The sequence below is a fragment of the Polyodon spathula genome, chromosome 2, assembly GCF_017654505.1.
Source record: "Polyodon spathula isolate WHYD16114869_AA chromosome 2, ASM1765450v1, whole genome shotgun sequence".
NCBI classification, from domain to species: Eukaryota; Metazoa; Chordata; class Actinopteri; order Acipenseriformes; family Polyodontidae; genus Polyodon; species Polyodon spathula.
The window spans coordinates 92,311,855-92,330,177 of record NC_054535.1 but is presented as its reverse complement, the minus strand read 5'-3'; the positions used below and the strand labels follow the sequence as shown (position 1 = coordinate 92,330,177).

The 18,323-nt window shown below is 37.4% G+C and overlaps 1 protein-coding gene across 3 annotated transcripts in view; it reads left to right on the top strand.

Annotated features, from left to right (window-relative positions):
- The first annotated feature begins 1,113 nt into the window (after nt 1–1,113).
- The window catches only part of LOC121303796 (CBP80/20-dependent translation initiation factor-like), a 127,674-nt gene continuing 110,464 nt past the window's right edge, over nt 1,114–18,323 (top strand). Inside the window, exon 1 of one of the 3 annotated variants that reach the window (XM_041234601.1) lies at nt 1,114–1,268. Coding sequence is in view for 2 of the 3 variants with exons in the window: in XM_041234592.1 (XP_041090526.1) it covers nt 2,052–2,054 (3 nt within the window). In the remaining variant the exon portion in view is untranslated. Of the gene's footprint in view, nt 1,269–1,927; nt 2,055–18,323 lie in introns of those variants that run through there. The other 2 variants (XM_041234592.1, XM_041234608.1) reach the window with 2 other exon arrangements.

The following is an 18,323-nucleotide window of genomic DNA, read 5'->3' as shown; positions in this document are numbered from 1 at the left end:
AAAGTGTGGGTGCTGAAAGCCAATGAACAAAACTGTAACCCCTGTATATGATGGAAGCCATGCAAAGTCAGGGTGCTGCTGCACACATAGCACCCCTATTTCCAGCGCCCCTGTGCCTGATCCAAATAAACTGCCTTAGAATTATACCAATGTGTAATTACTCCACTACACAACACATTGGCAACGAGGGTGGCTTTCCTTCCCCTGCACCTGCCAGCACCTTTTCTTCAAAGCCCTGTGGCAAACATCCAACATTTCCATTTGATTCATCATGATATCAACAATATTATTATTATTATAGATATCAATAATACTGTTATTATCGAAATTATAGAGTAAAATAGTTCTGTGTTGCCGATATAATCACTGAAAAACAAAAAAATAAATGCATTATTTACATCTAGTACAATCACATAGCAATTACACAATTACATCACATAACAACTGTTGCTGACTTCATTCCGGATCTGGGTTAGATTATTCGTTTGTTAGAATAATCATTACTAGATGTATCCGTTTGTGAAGAAACAAATACATCCCCCCGCCCCGCCCTATAGCAAATAACACCCCTGCCTACCATTCTCAGGGAGAGACATTGTATTACACGAGTTTAAAAATCTAGCTCAAAATGGCATCATAGAAGACATAGAATCTTCTATTGATATTCAGGGCCCCTGTATCTAAAAATGGAATAAAGACAGCTCAGATTGGTTTGCAGATATATTTAAATATTACCATTTGGATTTTATTATTTAAATAATATCACATCATTATTTAAATTATATCTATTTTAAGTTGTTCTTGTACAAGAGAAGACACACACAGGCTGTTCAAACAGGGCCTGATTTATCAAAACATTATTTAAACACATTTTACAGAAAACTGTGGAATGGTTGGCATTTGAGTTTTTTCGAATGTTTTCTAAGCCATATTGTTGCTCAGTCTTTAATAAAAAATAGCATTACAATTTAAAGAGGGATTTTTTATTTATTAATTTTTTTGGTAAACAAATGACGTATCTCAGTACCGTGGTGTAGAAAAAAACTACATCTCCCATGAGTCCCACTTTTTCTTTGCACATGCCCAGTGTGTTAGACAGACCAAACGTCACATTCCTGAATTTTTTTTCCGTGTGTTAGGGACCAGTCTTTCCTTCTGGCCACATTTCTCTCTGCAGTAACACACCCTCAAAGATATGAGACTGGAACGAGGGATTTAAAACCAGGAGGCTGTCCCGCACTCCAGATCAATCAGAAGCCCAGCATTAGGTGAATATCTTTATTTATATGAATCAGATCGCGCAAGTTTAAAGCCTCTTTTGCCGGGCAGTTTACGTGTTTACAGTGGAGACAGGCAGTGGGTGGGTTGGATTCGGCGAAACTGTAGTTGCGGCTTGCTGCCAGGTGGGTTTAATAACATGACATTGTGGACATTATCATTATGGTTTTTTTTTTTAATTTATTTATGTTATTTATTTTTTTAAGAGGACATCTACTATAACAAAATGTTCATTTCAGCTGTTGAAATTGACAACAGGGAAATTGTGTTTTTCGGCATTCAAACGCAGCACTAGCAGATGTCAAAAGTTGTCTGTCCTCTGCAGTGATTTTCTATGGGTTATGAAAGGCATATTTCTCAATGATAACCATGTTTTACGGGCGTGCTGCTTAACAAAGGAGAATTACAAACATACAAAATCTGTCACAGGCTGAAGAATCAGTTACTGGAAATCCTGAAACAGAATGATCCTCAGACACTGGCGTTAAACGTTAGGGCGGGGAAGCATTCAAGTAGGCCGGACGTAAATTTGTGGATACTCATGGTACCGTTATGCAGTTTCAACATTCATTTTATTTATGTATATATAAGTCTGGATTTTGTTACATAATAACATTATAATTGTATTTTAAAAAAAACAAAAAAAAAAAAACCCCAACAAAAACAGAAAACAAAAACAAAATTGTGTGCAATGGAAAATATATTACGAACCTTGGTGACTGGACTGACTGCATAGCGCACATACTTTACATATTCCCGTGTTGTGCAGTTGGATGGTATGTATTTCGATTGTTAACATTAAAACACGTATGTTTATAATGTAACAGAAATAATATGCCATCATGTTTGATTCTCCATTAACAGACATCCTGTATTTGTAAGACATCATTTCAATTAAAACTGGAGCGGCCGGTCGATATTTTTGCGCTTAGTATTGACATCAGCTCGTGCAGCGGGACAAAGAAATATAAATGCTTTCAAAATAACAACTCCGGCATTGACAAGCATTGTTGTTAGTCCTGTGTTTTCTGTGGCATAGAGGGTATTGCAGACCGTTACAACAGTGTGACAAGTGGTGCATACACAGGTGATTGTTACAAAGATTATTGTTTTGAACAGGTGTAAGAAAAGTGACAGCATGCGTTTCTGTTTTTTGCATTTCATCGTGCGGTGGAAATTGACAATGTTATATACATTTGTGTATAGGTGTGGTTCATGTCCGAAATAAAATAATGACAAAAGGATTTACAGTCAGCAAATGGACAGCTTTTTTTTTTCCAAAAGAAAAAGGGAAAGGAAATTGGATAAGTAGTCCTGAAGATGGGAGGATGTTGTTTGTTTGCCAAGCTTTGCCACGTAAGTGAGCACATGGACTATTAAATTGGCATGTAGTACAGCGTCACACTGGGATGTTAATATTGACTGTCGGCCAACCAGACGGCGAACTGCACCCAGACCGCATGTGATTAGTGCTTCTTGTATCATAAATGCAGTCCACTGATCCCTTCTCCTCCAGTGATTAGTAAAACGCCTTCTCTATCCTCCACATCTCTTGCATCAAGAGGCTGATGTCAGGCCACTGTCATATTTGTGTTGCTTCAGATGTTAAAAGTAATCTTTAATTAATGGCTGGCATGGTGCTGTATTCATGCCCCTCCCTTTTTGATGTAACAGCCCATATTACTTTTTTTTTTTTTCTGTTTGTATGGGCTGAGATGCCATTATAGTACTTCTGCATATAGTATATACTACTAATATATCGTAGCGGCAGTGGCACTGCAACAATTTTTAAAGTTTATCATGGATCAAAACTGTAACCCCTGTATATGATGGAAGCCATGCAAAGCCAAGGGCCCCTAGTTCAGCATGCAAAGTCAAGCACCCATAGTTCTAGCGCCCATGCGTAACATATAATTAATGTTATTATGGCTGGGTTATACAGTAGTGTTCCTGTCAATTGGTTGTATCTGTATGCAGTTGAAGTGAGTATGATTTCTCAGTTTGGTAAAATGAACTCGGCAGTTAGGTTCTTGTAGTTACCCTGCCAGCGTGCTGTGTAACTTAAGTGAGGGTGGAGGCAGTGTGACACTTTCTGATTTTGTAACACAGCCATTGACTGGATTGAGGATCACTTGTGGTGTTCAGCATGATGTTGTTGGTTATAGCTTCGATGTGGGAAGTCAGGAGAACAACTGTATTCTGATTCGACCAAAATGACTGCAATTTCGAAAACTCACAGCACTATTGATTTGTGATCTGTACATAGTGTGTGTGGGCGTGTGCGTGTGTGCGTGTGTGTGTGTGTGTCTACTGCATTAGCTGCAAGAAATGCAACACGTATATTGGGGAAACTCAGCTTTTAGCAGACTGGTTTGTAGAACACTTCAGAAGAATTCACATTAATTCCGTCATGATCACACTGCTGAAGACACCAGTCTGTATGATCAGTCAGTGCTGTGGAACAAATGTTGCTCGGAAACAAAAGGAAGGAGAGTTTATCTTCAAACTGGGAACTTTAGAACCTCTGGGAATGAAGATTCTATTCTACTAATCATGACACCATCCACAGAATTTTTGTATCATTACAATTCTTGACTAACAAGAAGTTTACTGCACAGTACTTTTCTTTTTAAACAGCTGAAGGGCTTTTTCCCCAAAAGTCCTGAAAATAAAATGTTTTTTTTTTAAATTGTTTAAACTTTGTTTACATTTAAAAACCTTTTCATATGTTATAATCATAATTTGTTCATAATCACTGGCATAATTGTGTTCAGTCTGTTTATCCATTTATTTATTTTTATTCTTTTATGTCGCATTGTCTAATATCGAAACGTTGGGCAGCTGGCTCTTTGAGCTAAATTATATATATATATATATATATATATAGCTCAAAGAGCCAGCTGCCCAACGTTTCGATATGTTGTACATATCTTCCTCAAGGAAGCATGTGTTTGAATCAAAACATTGGAGGTATTTATAGGTTTTTGATGGAATGACAACTATTTGTTATTGTATTTATTCAAATCCATGATTTATTCTTACATGATGTAATGGTTTTCTATATCTATATATAATATTCTAATATAATTTTTACTTCTATGTTTAAATCTGTTTTAATTTTAATTAACATTATTTTTTATAAACTTATATTTATATTATCATGCAATGCTGGCACTGAGGATCAGCCTTGATTTGACCTCCCCAGCACATCAGCATGCACAACTTTTGAATGAATTTTGTTTATTTATTTATTTAAATATTATATATTATTTGAGTTAATTAGTTCATACTTTTCTGTTGCGTCACACTGGCATAATCGTGTTAAGTCTATTTATAATTTTATCTGTTCTAGTACTACAAACTTGACATCATGTATGTCATGTCCTTGGTTGTTGAAGTGCTGTACTATTGGTTCATTTATTGTTTTATTTCTAATTAGTGAGGGATATATAATAATAATAATAATAATAATAATAATAATCAGGGAATACTGACACTGCTGAAGGCTTCAGAACAGACTGCAGAAACACTGCCTGGCCAATGGGAGTTGAGACAGTGTTGAGTCTGGCCAATGGGAGTGTAGAGGAGGCTGAGACAGCCTGCTTGTTTGTTGTTGACAGAGAGGAATCAGGAAGCGAGCAGTGTCTGTAAAAACTTGCTGCTATGACTAATTTTACTAAAGTTACTATTTTTGTATTCAAATTCACATTGGTGTCAGAAGTGGACGTAGGTACCCCCGCACGCACTCGCCGGACTGTACACATACAAGGAAAGTCTGTCATTTGTGAGGGAGGATATGGCTGCTATTAACTGTGAAGAGACAGAAATGGCAAAAATGGAAAAAAATAAAATACAAAAATAAATTAAATGCGGTGTCAGTTGCTGTCCAATTGATGCTGACCTTTATTCATGGCTAGCCAAAATCAAAAAGCCGGTTCTTGTGCAGATTGATTTTAAGTTTTGATTTTAAGCTGATGATACTGAATCATTTTCTAATGTCATAATCCGAGTATATAAACAAGTACTAGGACGGGTGCATATAAAGTGTATTCATGGGGATGTGCACTCTTATACCAAGATCAATGTAAATGTAGAAATTGGCCAGCAGGTGAAGCGAGTACAAGAGGGGTTGTGTCCTCGATTGCCAGTACCGGTAGTTCTGGGACGGGACTGTGAGCAGTTTAAAGATTGGTTGGGTGCTCTGACTGCCCCGTCCTCCCTATTGGCTAAGAAAGAGGAAGTAATTGGAGAGATCTTCCCCTTTTCGTGATCCGGAATGGTATTGTCACAAATTTAAATACCGTAAAACTAAACAGGAGTGTCAGATTGCTAAGAATGAGGGCTGGCAATGGAGGGGGTCTGAGAAGTTTCAAGTGGGGGTGATTGGGGAACCCTAACCCATCCCGGGGCAGAACCGAGTAGCGCACCATCACATTGAAGTTGAGCCAAGGGTGCCAGTTCGCCAGAGACTGTACCGTATACCTGAGCGCAAAAGGCAGGTAATAAAGGACAGAGATTGATGAAATGCTTAGACTGGGTGTAATAGAGGAGTCCCAAAGTAATTGGAACAGCCCGATTGTTTTAGGGGATAAGCCAGACGGTCCAACTCAGTTTTGCATTGACTTCAGCGGAGTTAATGAAAAATCTAAGTTTGACGCTTATCCTATGCCCCAGGTAGATGAGTTGCTGGAGCGTCTAGACACGACTCATTTTATGACGACACTGGATTTAATGAAGGGGTACTGGCAGATACCCCTGACCCCAGAATCCAGAGAGAGGACAACGTTTTCGACTCGCTTCGGGTTGTACCAGTTTAGAACCATGCCCTTTGGGTTGCACGGAGCACCAGCCACTTTTCAGCGGATGATGGTTTGCGTTTTGCGGCCCCATTAGCAGCATGCCGCTGCTTACATAGAAGCGTGGTTATCCACAGTGAGGATTGGCCAAGTCATCTGGGTAAGGTGGGAGGCTGGGCTCACTGCTAACCCAAAGAAACATGCCTTTGGGAAGAGCGAGTCAGTATTTGGTGTATCGAGTAGGGAGTGGCCAGATCAGACAGCTGATTGCTAAGGTGAAAGCCTTGGCTGACTGGCCAGTCCCTACGACCAAAACCCAGGTGCGTTCTTTTTTGGGACTAGCCGGCTATTATCGGAAATTCATCCCGAGCATCACTCACACTCGCAAGTCCCTTGACAGACCTCACCTGGAAGGCTGCCCCAGATACGGTTCAGTGGACGCAGCCGTGCCAGAGAGCAATTCTTGATTGGAGTTGAAGGGTGTGTAGCAAGCCGGTGCTATACTAAACTATAGTACCATTGAGAAGGAGTGTAAAATGCGGTAAAATGGGCAGTCGAATCACTCCAGTACTACCTCTTGGGGCGACACTTCACCCTGGTTACAGATCATACCCCCTTAGCATGGCTTCACCGGATGAAGGATAACAATGCCAGGATCACGCGGTGGTACCTGGCCCTGCAGCCCTTTGCCTTCAGGGTAGTCCACGGAGCAGGGAAACTGCATCAAAACGCAGATTTTTTCTGTCGGAAAGGCATGGGGGTGTAGGTTTTTCGAATGGACCAGCCTTATACCATTGCTGGTAAAAACAGGACAACAGTGCCACCTTGTGGACGTAAATAAATAGTGCACCTAAGTGGTGTTTAGCACTGCAAACTTTCAGGTTAGTGCACTTGACGAATTGCTGCAAACTGAAGCAGAGTTTATGAAACAAATTCTGATTTCTGCAACTAACCAACAAGGTAATTAATTGAATAAAAGTAATAAATGAAAGGGAGCAGTATCCTAGTAACTCCATCTTTTTTCACATTGGGCTTTTGTAAAAGGTTGTTGTTTTAACTTCTAAATCTTTGTTGCAAGATTGCAGTTTTTATGTATCCCAGCGAGATGAAACAGTTGTGTGTCATGAAGCAACAGGTTACGAACCCCAACGTTCTGTATGAAGCCACAGTGGTATTTTCTGGCTGCTGTGTTTTGTCTGTTTGGGGGCAGCTGGCAAGTATTGAGGTTGTCCCGATAGGAGGATGAACAGTTTGTTGTCTGACCCGGCGAATTCCATTAGCAGTGTGATTTTGTTGTGATGCATTCATTGCACAGTGCATTCTTAGAATCAAAACAAAGGCGGCTGTTTGTTTTTAGCTTCAGTACTGTTACATTCCCTCTGTGACCTCCAAGTGGTTTGAAGAAAAAAAATGCTTTTCATTGTAATGGGTTTTGACCCTTGAGTATTAAAATTGATACAGCAGCGTTCATGTTGTTAAACTGATCATGTGATTAAATTGTCATACACTTTTAGTAGTGACATAAGCTTGGACGATAATACATTTTCAGTTTGCGATTCATCAGTTAAAAATCACCAATTCCGTTTAATTGCGACTTTCTCTCTAGTTGTTCTTTTTCTCCCTCGGTCACCCTTTATATGAAAGCTGTACAACTGCTTCTGTGACCCGAGTGATAAATTGATTGAAATTTATGTGGTGATGGTCAGATAGACTTGTTGCAAGCTTATGGAACATTTTAAAGTTTTTTTGTTTAATTTATTTATATATTTATTTTTTAGATGAAAATATGTTATGTCTTCTCTAGAATATATATATATATATATATATATATATATATAATATATATATGATATATATATATATATTTATATATATATTATAAATATAAAAATTGGGGCATTTGGTGCAGAAATGTCACCAGTGGATTTAGTGAAGGTACTAGTGCTGATGCGCGTTCATGTTGTGGAGAGCATTCGCTTACAATGAAACATCTCAATTTAATTCCAGTGAATTTGAAACTTATTAAATGCTCAATCTCAGTGATAAAAAAAAATGTTTATAAAAGTCGTTGATTTCTCCAAATAATGGCATTGTTTTAAACACCAGTCTCATAGGTTAATTATCTGTCTGCTAAACGTCTATTTCCAGCCCCAGCTACTTTAACCTGTCTAGTATTGTCTCTCAATAAAAATAATTCTCAAACTTATGAAAATAAGTTTCAGGCACTCCTTTCTTGCTTTTTTGAATTAACAGCATCTGAAAATGCTTCGACACATTTTTTACAAACTATTTAACCCATGACCCCTTATTTAGGGGTCAAAAGTTAAATTATATTAACCACAGTGTAAATGTGTTATTTTCTATAAAAAAAACTCATATTTAAAAAAATAATAATAATAAAAAAATTAAAAAACACATTATTGTGATGTTAATTTGAATTGTGTACCTTGTGTACTGTATCTAAGTGTGGATTTGCTTCTGGAGCCATATTAGGTGGCTTATATCTCAGTTTTGGCACATAACAGAAATGACTGGTGTAGTGATAGTACCTAACAAATATTATCACTATCTGCAGTTTCAGGAACACCTTTCTTACTTGGGCTGTTACATTGCTTGAAACAGATAAAATAAAAAAACCCAGTGTTTCTCATTTCATCACATTATCAGTGGGCCTCCCAACACTTTTCATTCACACAGCGCGGTGGGAGTAAAGAATCTGAAAGGGAATAGACAGCCAACAAGCTCCAGTTATTTCTCTCTGTGCAGGTTTAAAACTTTTCTTGGGCCGATGAAGTTTCTGATGAAATGCGTTTATAAATAAAAGATAATGGGGTATAGTATATCGCAGGCAATCATTTAAATGGCAAATAGAATACAGTACCACTACCATTAAATTAAAATTGTGTTTTTGTTTACACTGTATTTCCCCAGTATTCGGATTACTGTTTGTACCAAGCTTAATGTTTTCCCGTGAATATGTGACTTGCGATATTAATCTTATAAAAGGAGTAGGCCTAGGTGTTCACAATGGAGTATTTTGTCTTGTGAGACCACATGACTGCTGCATCTCAGTTGATTGGCTTAAAACTTAAACCAGGCATTATTTATCACTATTATATTTTGAACCCTGTAGGTTAGTAACATTTTTGGCTTGATTTAAAATAAACATGACTTCCTTTATTAGAATGCCCTCATACATAGTAAGCAGGCTTTCTATTTTTCACTGTGTCCTGCTTTTAACAGCACATACACTATTGACATGGATTTAACATGGATGCAACTTATTGCATTACAAACTGGACAACATTATACTTGACAAGCTGCATACGTATTGCTTAGTTGAAACTGCTGCATCTCGTTCTTTGTTTTTTCTTTTTCAATCAGTGCACAGTTGATTGATTGATGTACATCACTCTTGTTTTTGATTGCAGTCTTGGAAGAGAGAGCACTGTAGCTCCAATAATAGGAATCGGCAGCTTCTCAACAAGTAACCTTGCCCTCATGATGTTACCCTAGGGAGCTTCCCTCCCCCTCAGAGTATTTAAGGTTATTACAGTTTAAAGAACACATGCATGTGCCCTTCAGCTAAAGGAGGCAGTGAGTACAAACACACTGTTCTTGTGCAATGGCAAGTAAGGGTTCGAGTCATTTATTCATGAGGGGAGGACACTAATCAATCACTGAGAGTCTTTATATATTCAGGCATTTCTTTGTTTGATGCTCTGGGTTCCAGCCTGTACGACCTGCTTGCTGAATCACAGCCCAGATGTTTTCAACACCTTCCATTGTTCTCTCCTTTGGAAAATCAAAGGAATACAACTGCATTGACTGGCTGCTGCCTCTGTCAATCACACCACCTTTACCTTTTGAAGCTTCTATTGAAACGCCACCCTCTCGTTTTCATTGGTGAAAAAATAATTAGAACAGAATAGGTTATTTTCTGATAAAATAATGGAAAGTATTGATTTTTTCTTTCTCCAACAGTGGTTGCATTTATTAACTCACTGTGAAGCTCTCTGAGTGCTCATAAATCTTACGGATCGTTGATTTTCTGTAAGCATTTACAAACCACCATTCCCTTTACAAGAATAAACATACACAAACAAGTTATGTGATATGGGAAATCTTATACTGCTTGGATTTGTGGTGATTGTTGATTTTCTGACTCTTTGGAGAACATCAGTCTGCGCAAATTCAAGCAGCTGTTTCTTCACGTATTCGCTTGGAATGGTAAATTAGTGACCTGAACCAGGGGAAGGCCGAATATAACTCATCAAACTTTTCCATGGATTAACACACACTTCATCCAGCTTTCAAAACCACATCCTTCACAGCAAGATGCTACTCCATTTTTGTCTGTACTCCTGAAACCCCATTCGTTGAGCTGCAGTGTGATCAGGGGAGGTTTTGAACAGCACAGAGTGCTCCCCAGTAGTATGCACACAGTACTGAGAAAATAGGAACATGTCCCTAAAAAGCCAATTTCTGTTTTATAAATAACACAATATGTTTACAGCAATTTAAAATGTCAACCAGTGGTAAGCTGGTTACCTTTCAAAGTTAAGCTATTCTTGTAAAACCAAGATTGAAGTTGGGTCAGGTTGTCATAATTTATTTATTTATTTATTTATTTATAAGTTTAAGTAAGCATAATAATAATAATAATAAAAATTATTTATTAAATTATTATTATTATTATTATTATTATTATTATTATGATTATTATTTGCTGAAGGATTTGTAAGCAATTTAACCTTTGTACCTCCATACTTTTTTTCATTATTAAAGAATATTCATGCTTTTGTTTTTTTTGGTTTTGATGTAGGAGCTATCATTTCCGATTTCCAATAAGAAATACTGGAAAAGTACTGGGATCGAAGTGTGTCTGTAAGTAGGACGACTTGTTTTCTAGGGAGGTTGGGGGCATTCTAGTAGCACAGATCCCTACAGAATTTTCAAAAGTAGCTGCGAGAAAAAGCTGCACCGGCAAAGAAAAAAGATGATGCAAGGATCAAGACTTCGCTGTTAATCAGTTACTAGAATACTGCCACCTTATCTGTGGAGGATAACATTTTCATAATAAACAAATTATTTATTCTTTGATCAACATTTAATTATTTATGTTGTTGGTTTGGTTAATGTACGTATCTGTAAAACATTTAGAGTGATAGGTATAAATGTTAAGGAGGACTCCAGCACAGTTTTAACAACTGCACCTATTAAGGCTACTATAGGGGCTTTTTCTTTGATTACCTTACAGGAACTGACAGGGCTAGTTCGACATCTGACAGCTACAACATGCTAATCCTATTCCTACAAAACTATTAAAAGATGTTCTTGGTACTGTTAATACCCACATTTTAAAAATGATAAATGGTTCATTTTCCTCCCGGTATAGTTCCCTCAGCACTTAAGGTAGCTGTGGTAAAGCCTATGCTTAAGAAACACAATTTGGACCATAAAGTCCTCAATAACAATATGTCAATCTCCAGCTTACCATGCTTAGATAAGGTTCTAGAGTTATTGGAATTTAATTACAAAAATGTCTAAGTCTAAGTCGAAGTTTCATTCTCGTTTTCGTGCTGCGCATAACACCGAGACGGCCCTAGTCAGAGTTGTGAACGATCCACTCTGACTCCATCAGTTTTAATTCTTCTAGATCCAAGTGCTGCCTTTGATACTGTAGACCCTTCCATCCTACTGAATTGTCTTGAAAGCACAGTAGGACTGTCTGGCCCTGTCCTGTCCTGGTTCAAATATTATCTTTATAATAGGTTTCAGCTAGTCTCTATTGGGGAGGTAAAAACTTCATCATCAGAAGTTGTCTGTGGTGTTCCACAGGGCTTCATTCTAGGTCCCTTGATGTTTTCATTATATCTGCTATAATTAGGTGATATTATCCACAGACACGGAGTGAACTTCCATTGCTATGCTGATGATACCCATATATATTTGTCGCTGAAGCCAAGAGTTTCTGCTGCCTGGATGTTATTTGCAACTTTACATCAAGCGTTGGCTGTCAGTATTTTCTAATGTTGAATTCAGATAAACAGAGGTTATGCTAGTGGGATCACAGAACCAACTAAAAGGAAATGGGGGATAATATGATTATAGGAGTTTGGGGGTCATTTTTGATCCTGATCTATCATTTGAGACTCCTATCAGGGAAGTTACTAAAGTATATTTTTACCATTTGAGAAATATAACCAAACTTAGACTAATTATTTCCAGATCTGATGCAGAGAGACTTATGCATGGCTTTGTTTCATCTAGAATTGATTATTTTTTATGCACTTTTTTCTGGTGTCCCAAAATGTGTGGTATCCCACTTGCAGCTTGTTCAGAATACCACCGCTAGAATTGGGACTAAAACCGGGAAAAGTGAACGTACTGCCCATGTTTTGGCCTATTTACACTGGCTCCATGTCCAGGCCAAGAATGGATTAGCACTTAGTTATTTGCAGGAGTTACTGACCCCATATCTTTCAAACCGCACTTTGAGATTACAGGATGCAGGGCTGCTTGTTATTCCTAGGGTCAACAAAAGCAACACGAGAGGTAGGGCTTTTTCTTGTAGTGCACCTAAATCATGGAATGCTCTGCCTTCGTTTGTAAGTAAAGCTGGGACCGTTTACAGTTTTCAAGTCGACTGAAAATGCACTTTTATAAAATTACTTTCTTAGTGGGTTTTCATGCAACTTTAAATTGCTGCTTTTGTATTATGTGTATACTGTTATTTAAGTGGTCTGGCTGTGGCAGTTGTATGTGTGACATTGTCATAAAGATGGCTGTAGTGGGTGATGTCAGACCAGAACCAGGAACCAACAAATAAACAACAGAGAGGTGGAGTTTGGTGAAGCTGAGCGATTGTTTTCGCTCAGCATTTAATAATTTTAATAATAATAGTGTGTGTGTGTGTGGCCATAGAAATGTAGTGTAAAACCTTTTCTAAATTGTGAAAAACTGTCTTTTTGTTTGTTTTGTTTAACATGTAAACAGCTTAGCTGTTTTATAGAGTAGGTTCCTGTTCCTCTGTTTTAGTTATTGCTCAAGTAGAGCTAGGTGTTTGTTTTTGTTTGTTATTTTGTATTATTAAAAATGTTAGCGATCAAGCGCTTTTAAAACGTCCAGTCTGGTTGTCCTGGGTCTGTTTGAAAGGGGCAACGAACCAGTGTGAGTTGCAGCTCGGTTACACTATATAAATGCAGTGAACAAAGAGGTGACATTTTATTGCATAAATATGCTAAAATTACAACCTTTAAGTTGTCTACCGGTTAATAAAAATACCCTAAAGGAGTATTGATCATATTGGTTCTGTTCCTGCAAATGCAAGAAAAACTCAGTTCATAGTCTGTTTTATGTTAACACCTGCAATAGTGTACACTTGAGCAAAGGTTGTAGCAGTCTCTGTTTCCAGAGGTAACTACAGCCAAAAGCAGCGACTTGTCTATCTCAGCTTGCTTAGGACATCTAAAACAACACCATGGTTTAATAAAGGTTCTATGACTGTTGCTTAAGTGATAAGTGTCCTTTGGTGCAAACTGACCAGAAAAGACTGATGCAACTGTATATCTGGGGTGGTCTGAGGTGTAATACATGTCATGGTTAGTTGTATAACATACTGCCTCTTAAACTGTTCAGTCAGACAAAGTTGTGCCATCATTACTATACCGTGTCTCTCGCAGACAGACTGCTTGGAAATCCTCTTGCTGATAATGTTGTTTCTTTTAAGAGGAGAATCCATCCACTGTAGGGCTTTCAGTGGTCATTGGTTATACTTCACTTATTTCAAACTTTGTTGCTCTAGCTGGAGCACAATATAACAAAGATACAAAGAAGCAGCAGTTAAAAAAAGGTTTGTATTATAAATATTTGCCTAATAATAAAAAATAGTGAAGAAGCAAAAGATTCTCAATGCAGTAAAAATAAGTAATATTAATAAGGCTAAAGATTCTCAATGCAATAAAAATAAGTAATATTAATAAGGCTAATAAGAGGTAAGACATTTGAAAGCTTTGGCAATTGTTTTATGGATTCTGGTTTTATGAGCGTGACGTACTGTATGAACTCGTCAGGGTTCTCCCCAAGAATTTTGTACAGCCGGGTGGCAGAACATTCTAGCCGGGAGCACTTTTAACAGAAAAATAAACATGCCTTACCTTAAATATATAATACAATAAAGAATTTGAATAACATGCTGTCTTTAGTTGGCTATATCTGGTTGCTCTTGTTTTTTATTATGGTAAATTACTGTGCTTATTTAGGCACTCTGATTTGAAATGGGAAAGAGAACAGGGTTATCAGAGTTCAGACAAAAAAACAAAACAAAACAAACAAAGTAACCTTTTCACTTGTTAATGCACGTCTATTTTTGTTTTTTGCTGTTCTACATTTTTTTAATGCAACTGTTCATTTCAACCAATTTTTTTACACAACAGTACTCGCACACGTTTGGTCACCATCGTAACTGTTGCATGAAACCGCAGTGTAATAATCCAGCACCTCTGCACTTAAGCATTTGTAATTAATTGTACATCAGCTGACAAGTGTTCCGCTGATATCCCATCACACCTTTCTTCTTAAAGGCATACAGCCTCTTTATATGAACCCCCAATACCTCTCACAAGCACCTGGGTACATATTTTTACGATAACACAACAAAAGGAAAAGGCTTTTTTTTTTTTTTTAAAGGTGCATACGTATAGCAGTTATGCACTGTATATTACCGTACAGTACAATAATACAACAAAAAATGGACAATGATCATACCCGAAAATCTTAATATTTTTAATAAAGTAGCCAGCGCAAATATAGTATTAGGTGGTGGATTGCGCCGATCGCCGGCTTATTTTGAAAACCCTGCATTCATTGTCACTATTTGTGCTTTGAAAATAATCGGTTATTTATTTATTTATTTTTAGCAGTCTAGCATTTTAGCCTCTCGAAGTGCTTAACACAGAAAACCCACCCCTTCAATTCTCTGATTGGTTAAATGATGTGTCAAGATGTAACACAACTACCATTTGGTTCCAAGGTTGTTTTTTTTTTTTTTTTTCACCCAGCAACATGCATGTGATCTAGTGTGTTAGAAGCGCAATCAGTCCTTATTGTTAAAGGCACAGTAGCATCTGCAAGACGGGCGGATCAGGTTTTGGGGAGAACCCTGCATGTAGGTGTATTCATACAGTACATAACAACAAAAAAGGTTCAACCCTGTCCTGGCGAGACTACAGATCTGTTACCCAAACAGCACAAAGTTTCGTATGCATGTACCGTAAAAAATAAATAAATAAATCTCTGCTGTCAGTGCCACAGTGTATTCATATTGCTGCCAAGTGGCTCTCATCCGGGTGATTTTAATATTTCCTTCAGCAAAAGCTTAACACTTGTTTCATGTCAGTCGGCTTGAGTGTGAATCATTCAAAGGTGTCTGCACCTCCTCTTTCCGGGGAAGTTTGGCTTGTGCTCAGAACGGCCCACAGACAGCTGCAGTCATACGAAGAGGGACATTCATTTGTGTTGCACATTTTTAAATTTTCCTTCTACCTATGAGTACAGTTTTTCACCTGGAACATATTTCTCACATTTTTAAGTGAGCTATGGCATATGCCTTATTGATTTTAAGACTGGGTCACGAAAAGGTTTCAGGGAGGTTGCGAAACAGCAGCTTCATAAGCAGACCAGTAAATGTAATGGTTGTAGCTACTGAAGCTATCTTTTAGCAGACGTGGCATTTAGAAACTCGGATTAACAATACTACAGTGTATTTTTGTGCTTTTTTTATATTCTAGATTTTTTGCTACAGTATCATTAGTACAAATAATAGTTCAATAAGTGGGTTGCATTAATAAAACACAGTTCCTAAGCTTGAAGGTACTGTGTATTGCGGTTACATTGCCATGGAAATACAAATTTCTACAAAAACTGCATTGAACGTGGATTGTAACTTGCAAATGCGAAAGCAGCGTGTGACTATGTACAGTGAGTGTCATATCCTATTAATCCATGATTTGGCTGTGTGTCTCCTATACTTAACACCCAATACAGTCCTAGTGTTTGTAAGGGATTGCTGTGTTACGGTAGTGAAAGTGACATGGTCAAATCTAACTCTGGGGGGGGGGTTATGAATAGACAGTCATGCTACTTGCTAGGGTTTCAGCGAAACACCGGTTATACTGTTCTGTTGCAATACAGGAATTGGTATCATTTGTCAGATCAGTTACTGTGATATTGCAGGGTAATGTTAGTAAGTCAGAGATATGTAGCATTATATAACAATCCACACTTGGAAACAATGTGAAAGGCTTATATTTGACTTGCTGTCTGTGTAACACAAGCAAAATGGCATCTGTGCAGGAGCAGTATATTAGCGGGAACCAGTACAGCGAGGATGGAACACTGAATTTAGTCAATATGAAAAAAAAAAAACATAGCCTATTCTGTCATTTTGGAATTGGTGAAACCGACTAACTAGAGACAAATCCAAAGATTTACTGTAGAGCATGTAAAAAGCTTGTGTCAATTCCTGGTGGCAATGCCTGTAATTTACTTATTGCTCTGCATGATCGTCACACCCAACTTCATGTTGAAGCTGAGAAACAGCAATTTCAATCTTAGCCACATACCCAGTGCCACTGCCAAAGTAAATCAGTCTGAAATCACAGCAGCTTTTGGGGTACAAGAAGTGTGTGATATCAACAGTGCTGAGACTATGAAGCTTCACAAGGCAATTGGATATTAGCTTGCTGTTGTCATGGTGCCAGTCTACAGTGTTGAAAAACGAGGACTGAAGCATATGCTGCATGGATTTAATCCTTGCATTAAAAAAAAAAAAAAAAACACATTAAGTTTAGAATTTTAAAACATGCAAGTCGCCTAGATGTAATAAGGTAGCAAAGCTTGATTCCCCCCCCGCAAAACAATTACTACAGCTTTACCAGACGCTGCGGTTCAGACTAAAGAATCATCTTGCAAACACCTTTTCATTTTTTTAAATGAAAACATTTTGTAGGAATATAAGAGAGGTGTTTGTATGTTTGTTTGTAAAAATGTAATCCTTTTTATCGTAGTGATGACAACTGTAACTGAGTAGGACTCCTGATTGCAGGCAGTTTTCTATTATTCTTTTTTAATTCAGCATCATTCACTGAAATTAAAGTGTATTTAGTGTTGTAGTCCGTTTCACTGTCTGGACATGTACCATTTTACTACTTTTGGAAGTTTACAAGAATAGAATTCAGTGAAATGTATACATTTTCTTTAAAAAATCTTTTCTATAATGTTATTGTTGATATTAATAAAACGGTTCATTTTTTTAAATCTAAAAGTTAATGATCCAGATGATAATTTATCATGCTAATATTGGGATATACCCTAATCTTATATATCTGCAACTCTACTACATGTATTTCTTACTAAGATGAATGCAGCCAAGTACAATTTAAGTCTAAAATATGATTACTGGGTGAATGTTTACTGTATGAATGTTTTTTCTGTAGCCTCCTGTGCACTCTGGTTCATTGTGTGTACATTACGTACTACAGTAGGGGTGAGTTTATACACTAAGCTCAAGATACGATATATATGTCGGTACGTATAAACCCCACCCCCTCACACACACACACACATCTGTTTAAATAACTTTAATAACTCTTTAATAACTCTTTATAACTTTAATATTTTTTTTTTAAATCAACAGACATGGAGCCATTTTAACAAAAGCACATTTATTTACCAAACAAGAATACATTAACAAATGTTGATTTACTTAAGTAAATACAATTACTCAGTATGTCGCTATGTTGGAAGACAAATTTTCGCTTTGTGTATTAGTTTTGTGTTTTCATTGATATACAGGGTGATTTGAAAGGCCACCAGTTAAGCATGCAGTCTGTATCTATGATAACAACCGACACAGCTGCACAGGATCAGAGGATGATTCAAAATCAGAGGCAAAGCCACAGTAAATGTCTTGTTTTAAATTTAGTAAATTGTAAAGTTGTTGAGATACTTGTGTTGGAATGTTGTTTCAAAATTGTGTAATGCAACAAAAATATATTAAAAGGGTTAATGTGTGGCCGAAGGTTTCTCACTGATAATTTACCCTTTCTCAGTCAAAACGGCAAGTTTCTCAGTAGCTAAAAAGCTTAGTGGGAATGCCGGTCGCATGACAAATCACAAAAAAATAGGATTCAATCCTATTTATTTCACGTCACCTGTCGTAACGTCTCTGGTATGAAAGATACTTAA